A 15,829-nucleotide genomic window follows, 5' to 3' on the forward strand; every position below is an offset into this window, starting at 1 on the left:
TAAGTCTTCCTGTCTAATCTCAAGAGTTAGTCTTGGAAATATAGCTGTAGCAGAACTGAACTACCCCCCCCCCCCCCCCCTTTTTTTTTTTTTTTTTTTTTCTCAGGAAACTGTAATTTTATACTTGACTGAAAAGCTTGGTCTGCTAAACCAAGTAATAGAAGGGTTTTCTTTCAGTGCTACTCAGAGCAAAATTTGCAAGAGCTTCATTGCAACTTGACAAGCTCAGTTTCAGTAAAAACTTATTTCTGCTTTCAGGTCAGTCTGGTGGCACTGGAAGATTGGGCCACCTTGGCTGGGTACCTGGTACTGGAGGGGTTGGTGCTGTCAGATGGTTCCCTGGAACTGGATTGCGTGGGGATGGTAGCACTGGATCTGTAAGAGTTGATACTGGTGACTGGGCCTCTGGTGCTGGCAGAGCTGGTGCTTTAAGTGTTGGCACAACTGGGGTTGGTCGTGACACCTCAGTTACTACAGGGCTTGGTGTTGGCAGCTCTGGTACTAGTGGGGTTGACGTTGGCAGTTCTGTTACTGCAGGCGTCGGTGCTGGTAGCTCTGGAGGGGTTGGATCTGCTGGCGGCTCCGGCTCTGGAAGGGTTGGTATTGGTGGCTTTACTGGATCCTCATTTTTTGCTGACTTTCCATGGGTAAATGTTCCTACAGGGGGAGCTCCTTCCTCCTTTGACCCACAGGACTGGATGCCCTCTCAGACCTATCCTGACTTTAATGCCTGGTATACCTCTCAAGTGCCACTTGGCATGTTTATGGCTCCACCTGCATTGCCTTCATCCTACATCATCCAGAACGGCAATGGTTACCAGCGAGGAAGAGAAGCCTTTTCTTACTCCAAATACACTGACGATGTCTACAGCCCCTTTCCTCTAAGCCCTGTGCTGCCACACGATCCAGAAAGTGTCCCAGTGGTTGATTCTCAAAGGATAAAGGTTTGAGGTAAGGCACAGTTATGAACCAACTTGCTTAAATTTGGAGAAACATGTGTAGTGACTTTTTGTTCTTGCAGGTCAACTTGATGAGCTGAGCCTGGGCCTCCATGCATCATGTGGTCATTAAATGCACTATAACAACAATCTGTTCTCCAGTCTTTTACTGGGCAACCAGTCATTAGGTCAGCTTTAGGTTTTTGTGGACAATGTCAGACACTTTGACGTTTACACATTCAGCATAGCCAGACTCTGCCTTAACTGGCTGAACCTGACACCATCACGGTCAGAGGTGATGGGTAACAACTTTCTTTAAACTGGCTGATATGCATGGACACAAAGGTTGTCTTGCAGGTCACGTGATTCTGTCACATTGGATGAATGATGATGAAAAGCATAATGAAGTGAAAGGCAACACTATAGCAACTACAACTCAAGACTTAAAATGGTGAGAATAACTCAAATGTACTGAAAATACTCAACCAAGACCCGAGATCCCAAAGTCAAACCATGGCCTGACAATTAAAGCTACAGTGTGTAAAAGTTTAACAGATGTCAGCAGCTTGCAGAATTCTACTGAATTACCTCCAGAAACTTATTTGCGTAAGCCTGGCTACAGTGGCTAGGATAACTTATTTTCATCTGTCAGAAACAACCTTAAATTTCAACTGTAGAAGGCAGTCAGTCCGCTGTTTACCTCAGCTTTCAGACGCAGCTGAACGATTTATCAGCGGGAAAGTGACTGTTAGGGCATTGGAGCCTAATGTTGGCGTATAACTGGCTGCTGTTATTTAGCTCTTGTCAGCTTTCCAGAGATGAGAGGGTCACGTGTCTGACCTGGGAGCGTGTTTTTGTGTTGGAGCTCTGACTTAAATGAAGACAACATTTTAATAAGGTGCCAGTGGCGTTCTCTTTCCTTGTGTTTGTGTGAAGGGGCTAAAATGTAGGGTATGACTGTGCAGAATGAATCTAAATGTACCTTACGCAAACACCCGTGACTACTTTCTCCTTTGGTTTGCACATTGCATCTCCGCTCTCTAGCACCACATACGTAAAACACCATTAGTTGCAAGGCAGATGTCCTTTCCCTCCACTGTATTCAGATATAGTGGCTTCCACAAACTGCCAACCCACTGATGTTTATTCTAGATTAATTATATGGGTCCGGTTAATGGAAGATGTAATTAGACACTTGTCTGTATATTTGAGTACAGTATCCTTTTTACTAAGAAATTACTGATTTTACATTATTATCTTTGTTATATCATGAAGGCAGAAGAAATGAATCAAATCTACTCTATTTTATTCTAAGAGAGCGAATGAAAGGAGGCATGAGCACAATCCTGGCCGCTTTCTCCTGGAGATGAAAGAGTGTGTGTCACAAAGAGCTCTTAAGTGTGGTTGTCTGTTTCTCTGTGCAACCTTTCACCTCTGCTGCTGCTGTGGCTGCTGCAACATTTCTACATGTGGAACACAAGCTTCAAACAGGGGAAGCTGGTGCAATACTGAGCACTTTTTCTGTTTATTTAACAATGTTATCAAAGAAGGCACTAAGCTGACCAATGAGGTGTCGTAGTCACATCTTCATTATGTTAAACATAAGCATAGTGATGTGTGTTTGAGTGCACAGAGCTCTGAATGTAATGTGACAGAAGCACCTTCATAACTGAAACGTTGAATCAGCATTATGTATATAATAAGGGCCTCAATACAGAACCTTGTGGCACACCATAGGTGAGGGAAGTGGAAGATGACTGTACTTAAAACCTCAGCTTGGATAACAGATTCTGGTTATACTTCTCAGATTAAAATATATTACAGATATAAAGTTATATGCAGACGACAGCGTTTCATCGTGTCATCCTGCTGATTTATGAGCACAAACTTGGATAAATTTGTGATTTGCTCAGTTGCCTTGATGCTGCTGCTATAAACACTCAAGAGGTTTCACATAGTCCTGAACCTGATGGAGACTCCATATTGATATTGGGAACAGTGGAGCAGTTTTCACTGACTGAGTGCAGACTAACAACTGTTTAGAGCAATCTGAAGGCAACACAAACATCTCAAAGATCTGTTGCATATTCAAATGGAGTTTGGATTTCTGGCACTTCATCGCCTGGAAGAAGTTTTACTTCTTCAATTATCCAATTCAGGGTGCTTGTTAATTGTACATATTACTATTAAGATATTTCTCTCTGATTTCTGCCAGTGCTGGACCCACCCACTATGCATCATATGCTTTATTTCCAGAAGTTTCTGATTGGAGCAAATTCCAACTTCACAGCCTGTACATGGCTGATTACTGCAGGGAATAAGTGAGATTTGTGGGCATGCACTAGGCTGAAAATCAAGTTGTTGATGCAGTAGTTGAGCATTACACAGGCTGCAATAATCATGATCATGTGACTGTGCAACATGGTTTCTCTGCTTGTGTTTATTACGTGTCTGCCTCACACATGTAACATTTCAGTCTGGGCTGACTGATGTTCATCGGGTAGAAAGAGCTGCAGTTTTATAAAAGAGTGAAACATTTCCATAATGGCACAAACAGATTTCTGTGTTTGCTGCTAATAACCTGAAAAGTTTGTGGTTAATATGATTTTTGATTTTCAGCTTTTCCTGTTGTACATGTTTCTGAGAGATGGAGCGCCACACTTTCAGCGCCATGCTGGACCCTGGTGTGCTGGGATTGGCTGCTCGGTGTCTGTCAGTAACTATTTAATAGCAGAGACATGTAAATACTTTGCATTACATTTTGAATCCACTACCTTAAAAGAGCTTCAATTTACAGACAGAAATGTCAAAAATGTTACAACTGTCCCCGGTCTCCCCTACTTCTAATTTATTTTCCCAAACCACGCGGAGCCGCAGTATAAGGACTAAGGAGCCGCGGCTCCGGATCCCTGATATATACCAACAACAGTGTACATCACTGTCACAGCATTGTCAGTTCAGCCTTTTCTATTATGTTTAACCCGAGTGACCGCCCGGTCAGCTGGTGGGTAACGGGCATCTCTAAAAATAAACAGAGCCAGTGAGAGTGAGTGGATTTAAGAAAGTCAGTGACTCAGGTGTGTCGCTTGGTTTGTCATCTGTTGTTGACTCTGGAGGAGACGTAGAAATTGTTTGTTTTAAATCTTAGTTGGGAAGGTTCCTGTTTCTAAAGTTTCTATTGTTTTAGTGCAGGTTTTTGATAATTCTGAGTGGATTTACACAGTACGGGTCAAAATGACCGCAACAAAATCAATGTCACTTTTTTGTTCTTCAACATAATACAAGGGTTCATTTCCAAAACTTGCTTATGAGCTTCAATTTGTAGCAGATCCACTATCACACAGCTGGAGCAGTCTCCAGTGGAGGTCAGTCCACTGCTGCCACCTGTGGCCAAGTACCACAGCCTACTGACACATCTGCACCTGCTGCTATGATCACAGTGAGTAGAGGCTGAGTGGCTGCACTAACCCCTGGTACATCTACTCACCAACATGTTGAAAGTTGCAATCCCAGCAATGTGGATTGTCAACACTGAAAACAATCAGTAAGCAAAGACAACAGGGATCAATTTTTACTGTTTATTTAGCACCCACAACATTTGTAGTCGCCTTCTGCACAGGGGACGTCCACACACACTGTGTGGTACCACTTTCCACAGAAGGTGCAATCAATCTGCAAGACTGAATGAGATCGTCAGAGTCATTGTCTGACTGTTTATTACTGATCACCTGCTGTACATTCACAGTAACTGCCATCTCCTTACACATGTTTATTAGAGTAACCACACTTATACAGACTGTATAGACATATAGAGATAGATATATAAAGGACACAGGCAGACTCTGCTTACAGGATGTGATGTGACAACACTAATGAAATATTGATGTGTCATATTTGTCCAAGGCGTGTTTCATTGTCATGGGAAAAGAGAATATCAAAATCATGATGACCAATTGGAGTGGTGATTTCTATGACTTTGTGTATATAATTTGGAATTTTGTACAAATGTAGGCCAATAAAAAAAAAAATACATGATATCATTTCAATCATTTCAAAGGCTTATTTGCACGACGCACAAACGGACACAATTGAAAGGTACAAACGTGTTGTGCAGATGTGTGTCAGGCTGATCTGGCTGTAGGCTGTGGCACTTGGCCAGAGGGGGCGCTGGTTGACTCGAGTCCATGTTAGTGCACAAAGCAAACTGCTCGCTTTACTCTTGCTGTCCTGTGAACAACATCGGCGTGGTGTTAATTGTTTGCTGTTTTCGCGATCGCGTCGCGCGTGAGGATATCACCAGGTAAACTCGCGACATTTTTAAACATTTTGTTGTTCAACAGCATCACGACGGACGGAGTGTGTTTGAGACAACCTCACAAGTGTCACAGGTGACACATTTGGCGGTTTTTTGCTGGTTTGTCGGTAGCAGCTCCTGAAACGTTATATACTGAAACTGCCACACATCTGTTCCACCAACGCCAGTAGATCTGGAACACCGGCCACGAAAGGGTTTTGTTTACAGCGTCCGCGTGACGTCAGAGTCAGCTGTGCCTCGCGCAAGCGCTGTCCGCGTGCACGCGCGTGTGTGGATGATTCAGCAGCAGCGGCTCGAGCTCTGAGCATGTGCGGCACAAACAGACTGCACGCGGACAAAAGGCGTTCACGTTAGCGTCTCCTCTCCGTCAGGGCGCGCGGAGGTGATCGTCGGCAGCGCGAGACCCGCCGAGCCCGGGAGGAGCATCCACAGGCCCCACAGCTCAGCGCCGTTTACCGGGACTCTTACCGCCGCCCGGCCTCCAGCACACCGCCAGCGGTCGGATATTACCTCGGCACAGCCCGGCTCATAGCCCGGTGCATCCCGGCTCACAGCCCCATTGCAGCTCGGCTGTCTTCATCCAGCCGAGCTGCATATTTCCGCATTTCGGCGTCAGATGCTCCGAGTGGTTCGTAGGTGAGTGTGAGGAAACATCTGCTGAGAGGACGCACACACACACCCCACGTCCAGGCTGTGTGTGTGTGTGTGTGTGTGTGTGTGTGTGTGTGTGTGTGTGTTACGAAAAGGTTACGGGTTGTTTTTGATCATTTTGTCCTAAAGATAACGAGACTTGAGACAGTTTATTTTAATGAACTGATCGAACAATTAATCGATCAGTCGGTCTCTTTCCGGTGAAGCAATCACTCACACAGCTCAGAAAGTCTCACAGGACGGTGAAACTTTAGTTTGGTGTTGTTTCTAAGAGCCTGACGTCACACAGCAGTTATCATTACTGGTTAAACTAACCTGGTAATAACATAACTGCTCTCTGTATTACTCAGATCAGCTGATTGATTAGTGTGCTGTTTATAAAACATCAGATGTTTTTACTGCAGCAAACCGTCTCTGTGAATCATTACTGACGACTTTATTGGACTAATTGATTATTCAGTTAATCAATGCTCAGCTGATTTCTTTTATTGATCAGTTGGGTAAACGCTTGCCTACAAAGAGCCAATCAGCAGCTGATGTGGGAGTCATAACAGCCAATCAGATTCAGGCACAGAACAGACCGCTGAGGTGAAGTCACCAAACTTGGGCTCGATTCCAGTTTATTGTAGGAATGAAATGTCAAGTTGAATTCATTTATAAATCACACATTTGTTTATTTACTTTAAGCTCAAGTTCTGCCTCCTAACGAGCTGCAAGCACTAAGTTAATAACATGGACAGGTTCAGCTTCCCCTTTCTGAGTAAGTTTCATTCAGTGGATCCAGACGTGTGTGATGGTGATGATTTATTGACTGCTCGGTGCTAAAGCACACAGACAGGAAACATGGAGTTTGATTTTCCCCGTCAGCATGAAGAGAAAGTACAGCAGGCCTCAGCAGTGAGTGTGATGGACGGCGGAGAGTCTAATGCATCATCCGGGCATTTAACCTGAGTCTTAAACTGGAGCACGAGCCCCGGAGTCTGCAGTCATGTAGGAAAGGCAGCGCGGTGAGCTGATGTGGGTTGGCCGGCAGAATCAGCAGCTGCAGAGGCGAGTCCCCTGCTGCTCTGTGGCGCTCTCGCTGCCAGCTTCAGCAGCTCTCTGAGGGAACCTGCTGACACCGAGACCGATGGCAGGAGTCCAGTCTGTCCGCCCATCTGTCTCTCTGTGTGGCGTTTCCACCCGGCTGGACTTCATTCCTGCCTTTCTCCTCCTCGCCCTCTCCCTCTGAGACGAAGAGCCCGACGGATAACGGAGAGGGGATGAGTCACAGCACAGAAAACAGAAGCCCTGCTGGTGCTTTCATTAGTTTTGTGCCTCCTGTTCAGGTTTTTGTTCACATACCAATGAAACAGAAGCTAGTTTCATAGACGGGTCCCGGCCTTTTGTGTCTGTAGCCCGCTCTCACCCCCGAGGAAGACAAAGGAGCTGCAGAGGGAGGAGTTTGGATCCAGCTGATCAAACATTAATTGTTTCCAGACTGTTGGATGAATAATTGAAGTGGAAGGTGTAGTCCTACCTGCAGCCTGAGCAGGTTTAACTTTGCTGTTTCAAAGTCGTTTCCTCAGGCTAATGTTTTCCATCAGGCCTTCAGCACAGATGGCACAGTTAGTGTCCTCTGTGGGCTGGCAAATCAAGATAGTGGAGTCCCCGTGTTAGATGAAAACAAGTTTGTGTGTGCGTGTTGGAGGCCGAGCCGCTCTGCTGGGGTTTGGATGGAGGTCACCTTGGTGTCGACCCAAAGATTAAAATCGTGCTTGCTGAGGCAGCATTTTGTAACGTGTTGTGTATCAATGAAAGAAAATGAGCATTTAACTCCAAGTAATTCCCCCCAAAGGTCAGCGTTACATCTGACCTTCTCTGATTTTATCTCAGTCCTCATCATCCTGTGTCATCTTTGTAAATGAAATCTGAGCTTTTTGTTTCACTGGTGGAAACTTTCTTCTGCACGTCGGAGCTCAAATCGCAGCTCTGGTCGTGCGTTGGTGCCAAGCTAATGCTAACAGCGGATGGCGGTGTCTCTCTGTGCAATCCTCGTCCTCCGCTGTGAGCTTGTTGGAGCGATATCTAATGCCCTCTCCGTCTGTGCTGATGGAGGTCAGCAGCAGGAAATGTTTGGTGAATCTGTGGATCTCTAGCTGGGTGGTGTCTGCCTGCTGCTTCCTCACTGATCAGATCATGTGAGCCGAGCTCGGCGAGGACGAGCGTGGAGGAAACGGAACATGTAAACAAAGGCTGATGTAGTGATGTAAGTGTAGTTATTGATGCAGAAACAAATTACATCAGGACATGAGAAGGGTTCATGTAGAAAATTCATTCCTTTTAAAGTTTAAAGAAAATCAGTGAGACTGACTCCAAGAAGCCAGAAATCTTTATTTATTGAATTCATTTTTTAACTGCTTAGAAGAAATGAGCCCAAAAATAGAAGAAAATACAATCTCTGAAAAACGAGCAGTAAAAAGAATATATGTCTGGAAATAAAGTGGAAATTGACTTAAAAATATTATTAAAAAGCATGAAAAACGAATCTAAAATTAAATTAATGGGAAATAAAAATTACTTTTTAAATCAAACGTGGCCGAAAAATATGAAGTAAATATTTCCTAATAAATACTGAAACATTCTCTGATCAAACTTTATTGACACAGAGGCGATAAACGCAGATCGAGTCAGAGAACAGCAGAAACCAATCAAAACATAAATATTTATTTATTTTTAATACGACTAAAAATAAAACAAAACATAATAAAAACAAAAAAGAAAAATTCAAAGATTAAAAAATAAAGTTTTAAAAGAAATGTAATAAAATTAAATGACAAAATCAGATGATCACACGCTAAATAAAAGAAAACAGAATAAATGATAAAGTACAATAAAATATTATTCATTATATAATATGAATGTAATAATAAGTAAAATAGCATCAGTTTCCCTCCACAGATCCATGTCAGGCTCACAGAGGACCTGTTGAGTTAGTAACAAGTCGCTTTCTTCAGATAGATGAAACGTGTTGTTTCTCAGAGGGAGACTCTGACGGGCTCTTCCTGTTTGGGGGAGAAAATACTGAAATATTAACATTAGATTTTATATCTCTTTCAGTCTTTTGAAAGGGCTGAAGAGACGAGCACAGAAAGCTGTCGATGCTTTAAACAACGACCAGCACAAACACATTTGTTTATGAAAATGACGAGAATCTCCTCCTGGATCCTCGCTGCCGTCACCGCCCGCTGGAGACCAGTCAGACCTGAAATCCCACGACACCGTCATCAGTGTGACTTCAGACTGAAAACTGTGGGAAAAGTTTACACATCCTCCGTGTGTGTCTGTGTTGGACGAGGGTGTGTTTGTTGGTCTAACAGCCACCCGGGCGGGGCTCTCCTGCTGTGTGTTTGCCTGCGTGGAGGTGGTAGAACCTCAGGCAGTTAATAGTTGACACAAGGCAGGATGATCCAGGAACTCACGTTCACGCCACGTTCTGATCCTACCATCTGAATGTTGCCATGTTTCCACGTCTGGTGTTAAACATGCTGAGCCTGTGAACCGCAGCCTCAGCTTCCTGTTCTCAGCTGAGTGGGTCCCACCCAGTGGGGTCTGCAGCTGCTGCAGCCCTGTTTCATGTGCTGTGTGTTCAGAGAAGCTCTTCTGCAACCTGCCTCCATTCATGTGCATATTAAAATGCTAATTATTTAAAATAGTTTTTGCTGTTTTGATCAGTTTTTCGTATTTTTGAATAAATGTAAATTTTGTGCATAATGTTAATTTGTTGTTAAACTGGTTTAGGTGAATGTAGGAAAATAAATACACAATAAATGACTAAACTCCTCATATAACTCCAATATTTTCCAACAGCTGCATAGTTGGTAGCAGCATATGAATAGAAACAAAGCAATAAGCTGTCATCAAAAATGAGCTAAATATAATAATAATAATAATAATAATTCACAAAACAACAGCCAGCAAAGCTGCACGTCAGGCTTTTTGTCCATCACACAGATTTGAATGTTACAGCCTTTAAAATAATAAAGTAAATGAGGTCAGAGTTTTATTAAATTCGTATCTTTCCTGCGTGGAGCGCAGTAATGCGTGCGAGCCCGCCTCTTTCTTTACTGCCCGAGTATCTGGGCTAACAGCGTGGACATCAGGCCTGCAAAAAACCTGCTGCTGAGTCTGTGTGGATCGAATGATGACTCTCACGGCCTGCATCCGAGCGGCAGCCATGAATAATAAAACGGCTCGGCTAAATGTGGCTCTGTTGTTTTGATGGGGAGCCATCCTGACTGAGGAGGAGTCAGAAACCACACCGTGACCTGGACTGACGGAGAAACGATGACTCACTCTGACTTCAGGCTTCATTAGAGAGCCGCTTTCTTACGACAAATTGACAGTCTGGCTCATGTTTAAATGTCATGTCTGTTTAATTCACATGAGCTTGAGATGTGTAGGTCACTTAAACAGGGTTTTATATGTCTGGAAGATTAGTGCAGCTTTTTTGTGCTCAGTGATGGAGGCAGGGCGGAGGAGGAGGTAATGTTAGTCTGCCCTGAGCCAATAACATCTGTCCTCGGGTGATCTGCACGCACGGACGTGGAAATAAAGAGTCTGAGCTACAGCTCAGGAGCATTGTTATTGTTCTAACCGTGCAGACGTGATTATCAGGCTGCCATGTTTATCTGCGCTGCCTGCTTCTCAGCAGTCCTGTCCTCATTACCCATAAGGCTTTGCTGTTTGGGGTCAGTTTCATTTGGCACAGTTGGTAAATTTACAGCTGTCCACTGTAAATAAAGGACGGATGTTTTCTCTTGTTGTTCTTTTGGAGCCAGAAGTGACCATATTTGGACAAGAGGGCGGAGTCCCTGTTTTCTTGCTAATGCTAGTTAGCCTGGTTAGCAAGCTGCGTCTACAGACTGTGCAAGCGTAACGCAGACACAGTTACCTGCTAATTAGTGCTCAGCAACATCCAAATAATAAAACACTGGAGCTCGGACTTCTTGGACGCTCTGAGTTCACAGCAGCCATATTATTAATCAGCTAATTGCATTAGAAGGAAAGGCTAGCAGACCGCTAGCAGCTAAAGTCACTTGTGCCGCCATCTACCTGCATAATAAGTGAGATTTAATAAAGAACTAGCTTTAGAGCTAGCTACATTCATATCAGGCTGTAAATGTGTTTATTAGCGAGCCACAAGTGGACATTAGAAGAACTACAGTTTTTGTTGATGCACATGAAGTAGTTCATCACCAGCTGGTGGGACTCCTGAAAGCTCGAGGAGCTCAGATATGTCCTGCTGTTTTTTCCTCACCTGGACAGACGTGGGGAACCCCAGCAGCAGAGTTCAGATAAACCTGTGAGTGTTTCTGGTGTAACAACAGCAGCAAGCGTGTCCTCGTGAGTGCAGTTACATCACATCTGGCCTTTAAACCCTCCACAGCAGCACACAGTTCTCTTTATCTTTAAGAAGGCTCAGAGGCAGAGCGTTCACATGCAGTCTCTCCTGTTGTTATTTGAAGCAATTTAATAGGTCAAATATTACATAACAGACTCAGGCACTGAACGTAACGTGTGAATGAGGTGTTGTTTTTTAGCATCTTACAGAGAAGGTTTTATTGACACATTCGTTTATGCAGGCAGGCCAGTGAAGTGAAGCTTTGTTTCCCGTGTAACTAACAGTTACACGCAAAACACAGGAAAACTTTAAATAATGTTCTGCACTGTACAGATTATTACCCTTTGCAAAATAAAATGAAAATTCAAATGTAAACCTTACTTTTTGTTTTTTGAAACTCAAGTTATGTGTAGTAAAAGTAGCATTTCTCTAATTATAGTCTTTAGATTCCATATGACGTGAAAAATAAGAGGACCTAAACTCGAACCCTGAGGAACTCCGCTGTTTTATATTTTGTCCACCGGCTGCTGGTGGTGATGTGATGTGTTCAGTTTTCCTTGTAATCAATGTAAAATAGAAAAATACCCTGCGATACCTTCTTTTGTTGTGCTTGTTGGTCAGGCTGAGAGTAACAATTGACTGATTATGGAAGATGATCCTGCTGCAGGAGCTGCAGATTCATTAAAATTCTCTCCTTTTAATGGATCGTCTTACTTTTTGTGACTTTTTGTACTTGCTGTCAAAGATTTGTGGTGTCACGTTTCGTGCACGCAGCGAGCTGCATCCACACCATCTGTTGTGTCGCGGGTCCATCTGTGAGCTCTGCTCCAGCAGCTTTTGGCCTTTCTCACTCCGAGTGTGAATGAAATCTGACCCCGTGGAGCGGAAACGTTCACCTGAGAATCTGAGAGAGAGCGCCGTCTGTCAGGAGACGACGAGGTCGTCGTTCCTGTGAAATAAACCCAGACGGGCAGAGTCCAGACTCTCGGACGTCTGACTCAGAACTCATCTTTAAGAAGTTATTGGCCAATGTCTGAATTTGTATAAAACAGTGATGAGTTTTGGCCCTGCTTCATTATACATGAAGTATTCTTTGGTTTGTGGCATGCATGGGTGCTTTTTGGTGGGTTTGGGGATTTCGATAAACCATAAATGAATATATTCCTTTATAATCTCCAGATTATTTGATGATGCCAATACTGACTGTTTGCAGCGGACCCCCTGCTCAGGACAGCGGTCCACAGTGATAAGTAAAGTAGCTGCGTGCATCCTGGCTGAACTGATTTCAGATTAATCGTTGTAGGACCTGCGTCCACATATGTGGACGTCACATTTTGGGTTATTTAGACCAAAATACTCAATTTTGCTCTACAAGGGCCTGATATCCACTTACGAGGACATTATGCTGCTACTGTTCTATCAAAATTTTAAACGCATATCCTCGTATGTGGCTCCTTTTCTCTTAGAAACAAAAATCAGGTGGAAAAAAATAATCAAATTTGTTTTTATATTCATCGGGTCCCAATCAGCCTAAATATCAAAGAGAAATTAAAAATGCTGCTGTGGAAGAGTTCGGGTCTTAGGAGGTTAAAGATGGACGTGTTTGACCTTTCCTGGCCGTCTCGCCGCCAGCCCTCGATTCCTCTCAGCTGAGTGAGCGGAGAACTGGAGCATGAAGACATCGATAGCTCAGAGCATGGCTGCATGGACGTACAGTAGAGGAAGAGGAGGGGGAGTAAGAGCAGGGGGGAGTCAAAGGAGGAGGCGGCGGCTGGTGAAGGGAAACAAAAGATGCTGTTTCATCTAGATTTTCACTTCACAGTTATAATTTTTCTGTAACATCCAAAGTTTGTGCAGATATGGAATTAAAACCATCTCAGACACGAGACCTCGCAGTGTAGCTACGCCCTCAGCGTGCGTGCTCTCGTTCTCTGACGGTTTTCCATTCAGTTACAGAGCTGAGTATGTTCTAGTATGTTTGTCTCGGCTGTCCATTAATCACATCCGTCTGGATTCACAGAGGCGCTCAGCACCTGTTTGTAGCTGCAGATGTCTTTTCTGATCGTTTCACTGATTGTTGGAGCTTCATAAGATAAACGCTGGATGCTGATTCCCAGCAGCTCTGTTTTCTGGCTCATCTTCTGTGAACTGCATTAGTGAAAGTGACTCATAAGCACAGTACAGTCAGTCTCGGGCTCAGATCACCCCGGTATCCTTCATGGATACGCTCTGTCGATAAGAAAGCCGTCAAGGTCAGGACACGTAAGCAGCACTCGGGCTTCTCTGCAGATTTCAGATCCAGACTCGGAGTTTAATGGAGAGCTGCTCAGATCATTTCCAGCTCTGTGTTCGTATCCTGGGCCTCCAGAAGCAGCTTTGCATCACTGACACTTTTAAAACTTCCTTTCATGCAAAGTCTGTTTTCTATATAAATGAATGAAGGTAACTGCCGGTCCATGATTCACTGGCTTCAGCTCCAACACGAGCAGCTCAGATTCACCGATGATGGCAGACACCTCAGCACTCAAACGTCGTCTTTGGGGGGAAAAGCTGCACATTTGGTATGGAGCCCACAGGAAGCTGCAGCTGAAATGGTGCAAAGTTCCGACTGGTTTGCAGTGAATTAAGTTACGTAAACTGGAACAATGGAGCAAACGTGGAGCTGCCTGTAATCCAGCCTCAGAGGGAGTGCTGTATTTCTCGAAGCCCACTTTTAACTGTGCATTAGTCCACTTGTGCTCTGCTAACACTACGTGTGGGAATTTGAAGGATACGGGCGTCTGTAGTTTTTGGTGCTGAGAATGGTTTTTATCTTTGCTCTTGTGAGGTTTGCTGCTGTAATCAGAGTTCACTCGTTTCTTATCCAAACGAACAAACAGCGAGTTGACTTTACACCTGGATTTTGATTCATTAATTCAAATGGACTCTGTGGCTCACAGCCAAACAGCCGAGGCCTTATCCACACCGCTCACACTCTGAGCTGACTTATCCTCCGTGTGTTTGCTTCTCTTATCTTAAACACACTTGTTCATCCGGCTTAAATCTCTCCTGTAAGTCATCCAGCAGCCTGACACCAAACTGGATTATGTGTGAGGCTTTAAAGACCCACGCAGAGAGGTCGGGGAACACCAGCGAGCGCTGACGCGGCAGGTCGTTGGTGCAGTGCACGAGAGGAGGTGAGGGAACCGACTGGACTTTCCTCGTCGCGGCTCACATGCAGACACTTTGGCACCGTGTTTGTTCAGCATGTACCACTTCAGATAGGCTGCACGGTGTCTTTATCTTGTGTGTTCAGTTATCTAACATGTGTCCTGGACTGTGGACAGTGACCACGATGTAAAACTACTACAGCTGTGTTTTTGATTGATAAGCACTCGTTTTGATCCGTTCGGACACAAAGGTTATTGCTGAATGGGAACTAATGGTTGAGAGAATCATCAGTCATAAATCAGAGGTTCAGGAACCACTGTGAAACACTGTGATAAAGGGCCCGTGTTTCATTTCCAGCCCCACGTTTTTGTTCCTGAACCCTATGAAGGTAGCTTTGCATGATTCACAGTTGGAAATAAGCCTTTTTCCTCTCATGCTGGGCCTTGCTGCACTCAGTTGTGTCTGAAAACCGCACTTCCCTGTTATCCATCTTTCTTCTGACAGACTTTTCTTTGTAAACTTGAGATATGAACATCAGGTGGGCGGAGCTTGTGAGTGATCCCCTCTCTGAGGTCACACGGAGTCAACAATAGAACAAGCAGTGCACAGTTGTGTGTTTTGAGTAGTGTGCAGTCTGAGCATAAACAGCTCACTGTTTGAAACTCTGGCATGTTTAATATGAATGTTTGTACAGGAACCATGAAGTGTTCGGAGCATCAGTGCCAGCACAACACTGTCAAACATTCTGTGGGTCGGGATTGTTGCTCAGCTCAGTTTCAACTTGAAGAGAATCCAAATTAACAAGAGGCCCAGTGATGGAGAGATGCTGATAAATAACACAGGATGAAGAGAGAGAGACACAGTGTGCAGACACAGACGAGAGCGAGGAGAGAGGATCTCATTATGATTCTGCCCTGACCTCGTTCATCAGTCTTCATTCCTCCTGTGTGTCCTTGGTATCGCAGCAGTGCTTCTGCTGCAGTACAGCTGCACTCAGTCCTGCTCGCAGCACTTCAGAGGACTTTACACCAGCTTACATTCAATGCTTCAAGTCGTGGATTTGTCCTTTGTCCACCAAAGAGAAGTCGAGTCCCCACAAAGTGACCGACAGTTTTATGTCCCCACAACATTGGTAATACAAACGTACACACGCACACACACACGCACACAGGAGGACAGTACTGCTGCAGGCTTTGTGACATCATCATGACTGGAGTTTTTGAGGACGTGGCTACGTGTCAGTCAATGTGACACAAGTGTAGAAAAACTCCCACCTGAACAGTTAATCGGTCTTCATCCCTAATCTCACCAGCCTGCAGCTGAAGCAGCACACGAATCATGTGACCTTAATCTGGACGTTAACCTTTTCACACTTATTTACCATCAGATGAT

The 15,829-nt window shown here is 44.4% G+C and overlaps 2 protein-coding genes across 8 annotated transcripts in view; both read left to right on the forward strand.

Moving 5' to 3' along the window:
• LOC309712368 (uncharacterized protein) overlaps positions 1–1,392 on the forward strand; it is a 1,646-nt gene extending 254 nt beyond the window's left edge. Inside the window, exons 3-5 of the mRNA XM_082543093.1 lie at positions 259–596; positions 693–951; positions 1,022–1,392. Coding sequence (XP_082399219.1) covers positions 259–596; positions 693–950 — 596 coding nt within the window. The 3' untranslated portion in view covers position 951; positions 1,022–1,392. The remainder of the gene's footprint in view (positions 1–258; positions 597–692; positions 952–1,021) is intronic.
• Positions 1,393–5,130: 3,738 nt separating this feature from the next.
• LOC309713220 (serine-rich coiled-coil domain-containing protein 2-like) overlaps positions 5,131–15,829 on the forward strand; it is a 47,349-nt gene continuing 36,650 nt past the window's right edge. For 4 of the 7 annotated variants that reach the window (XM_082544632.1, XM_082544636.1, XM_082544637.1 and 1 more), the window contains exon 1: positions 5,245–5,889. The gene's annotated coding sequence lies outside the window, so the exon portion shown is untranslated. The other 3 variants (XM_082544633.1, XM_082544634.1, XM_082544635.1) reach the window with 3 other exon arrangements.

The sequence above is a fragment of the Aulonocara stuartgranti genome, assembly GCF_965226115.1.
Source record: "Aulonocara stuartgranti genome assembly, chromosome: 8".
Classification (NCBI taxonomy): Eukaryota; Metazoa; Chordata; class Actinopteri; order Cichliformes; family Cichlidae; genus Aulonocara; species Aulonocara stuartgranti.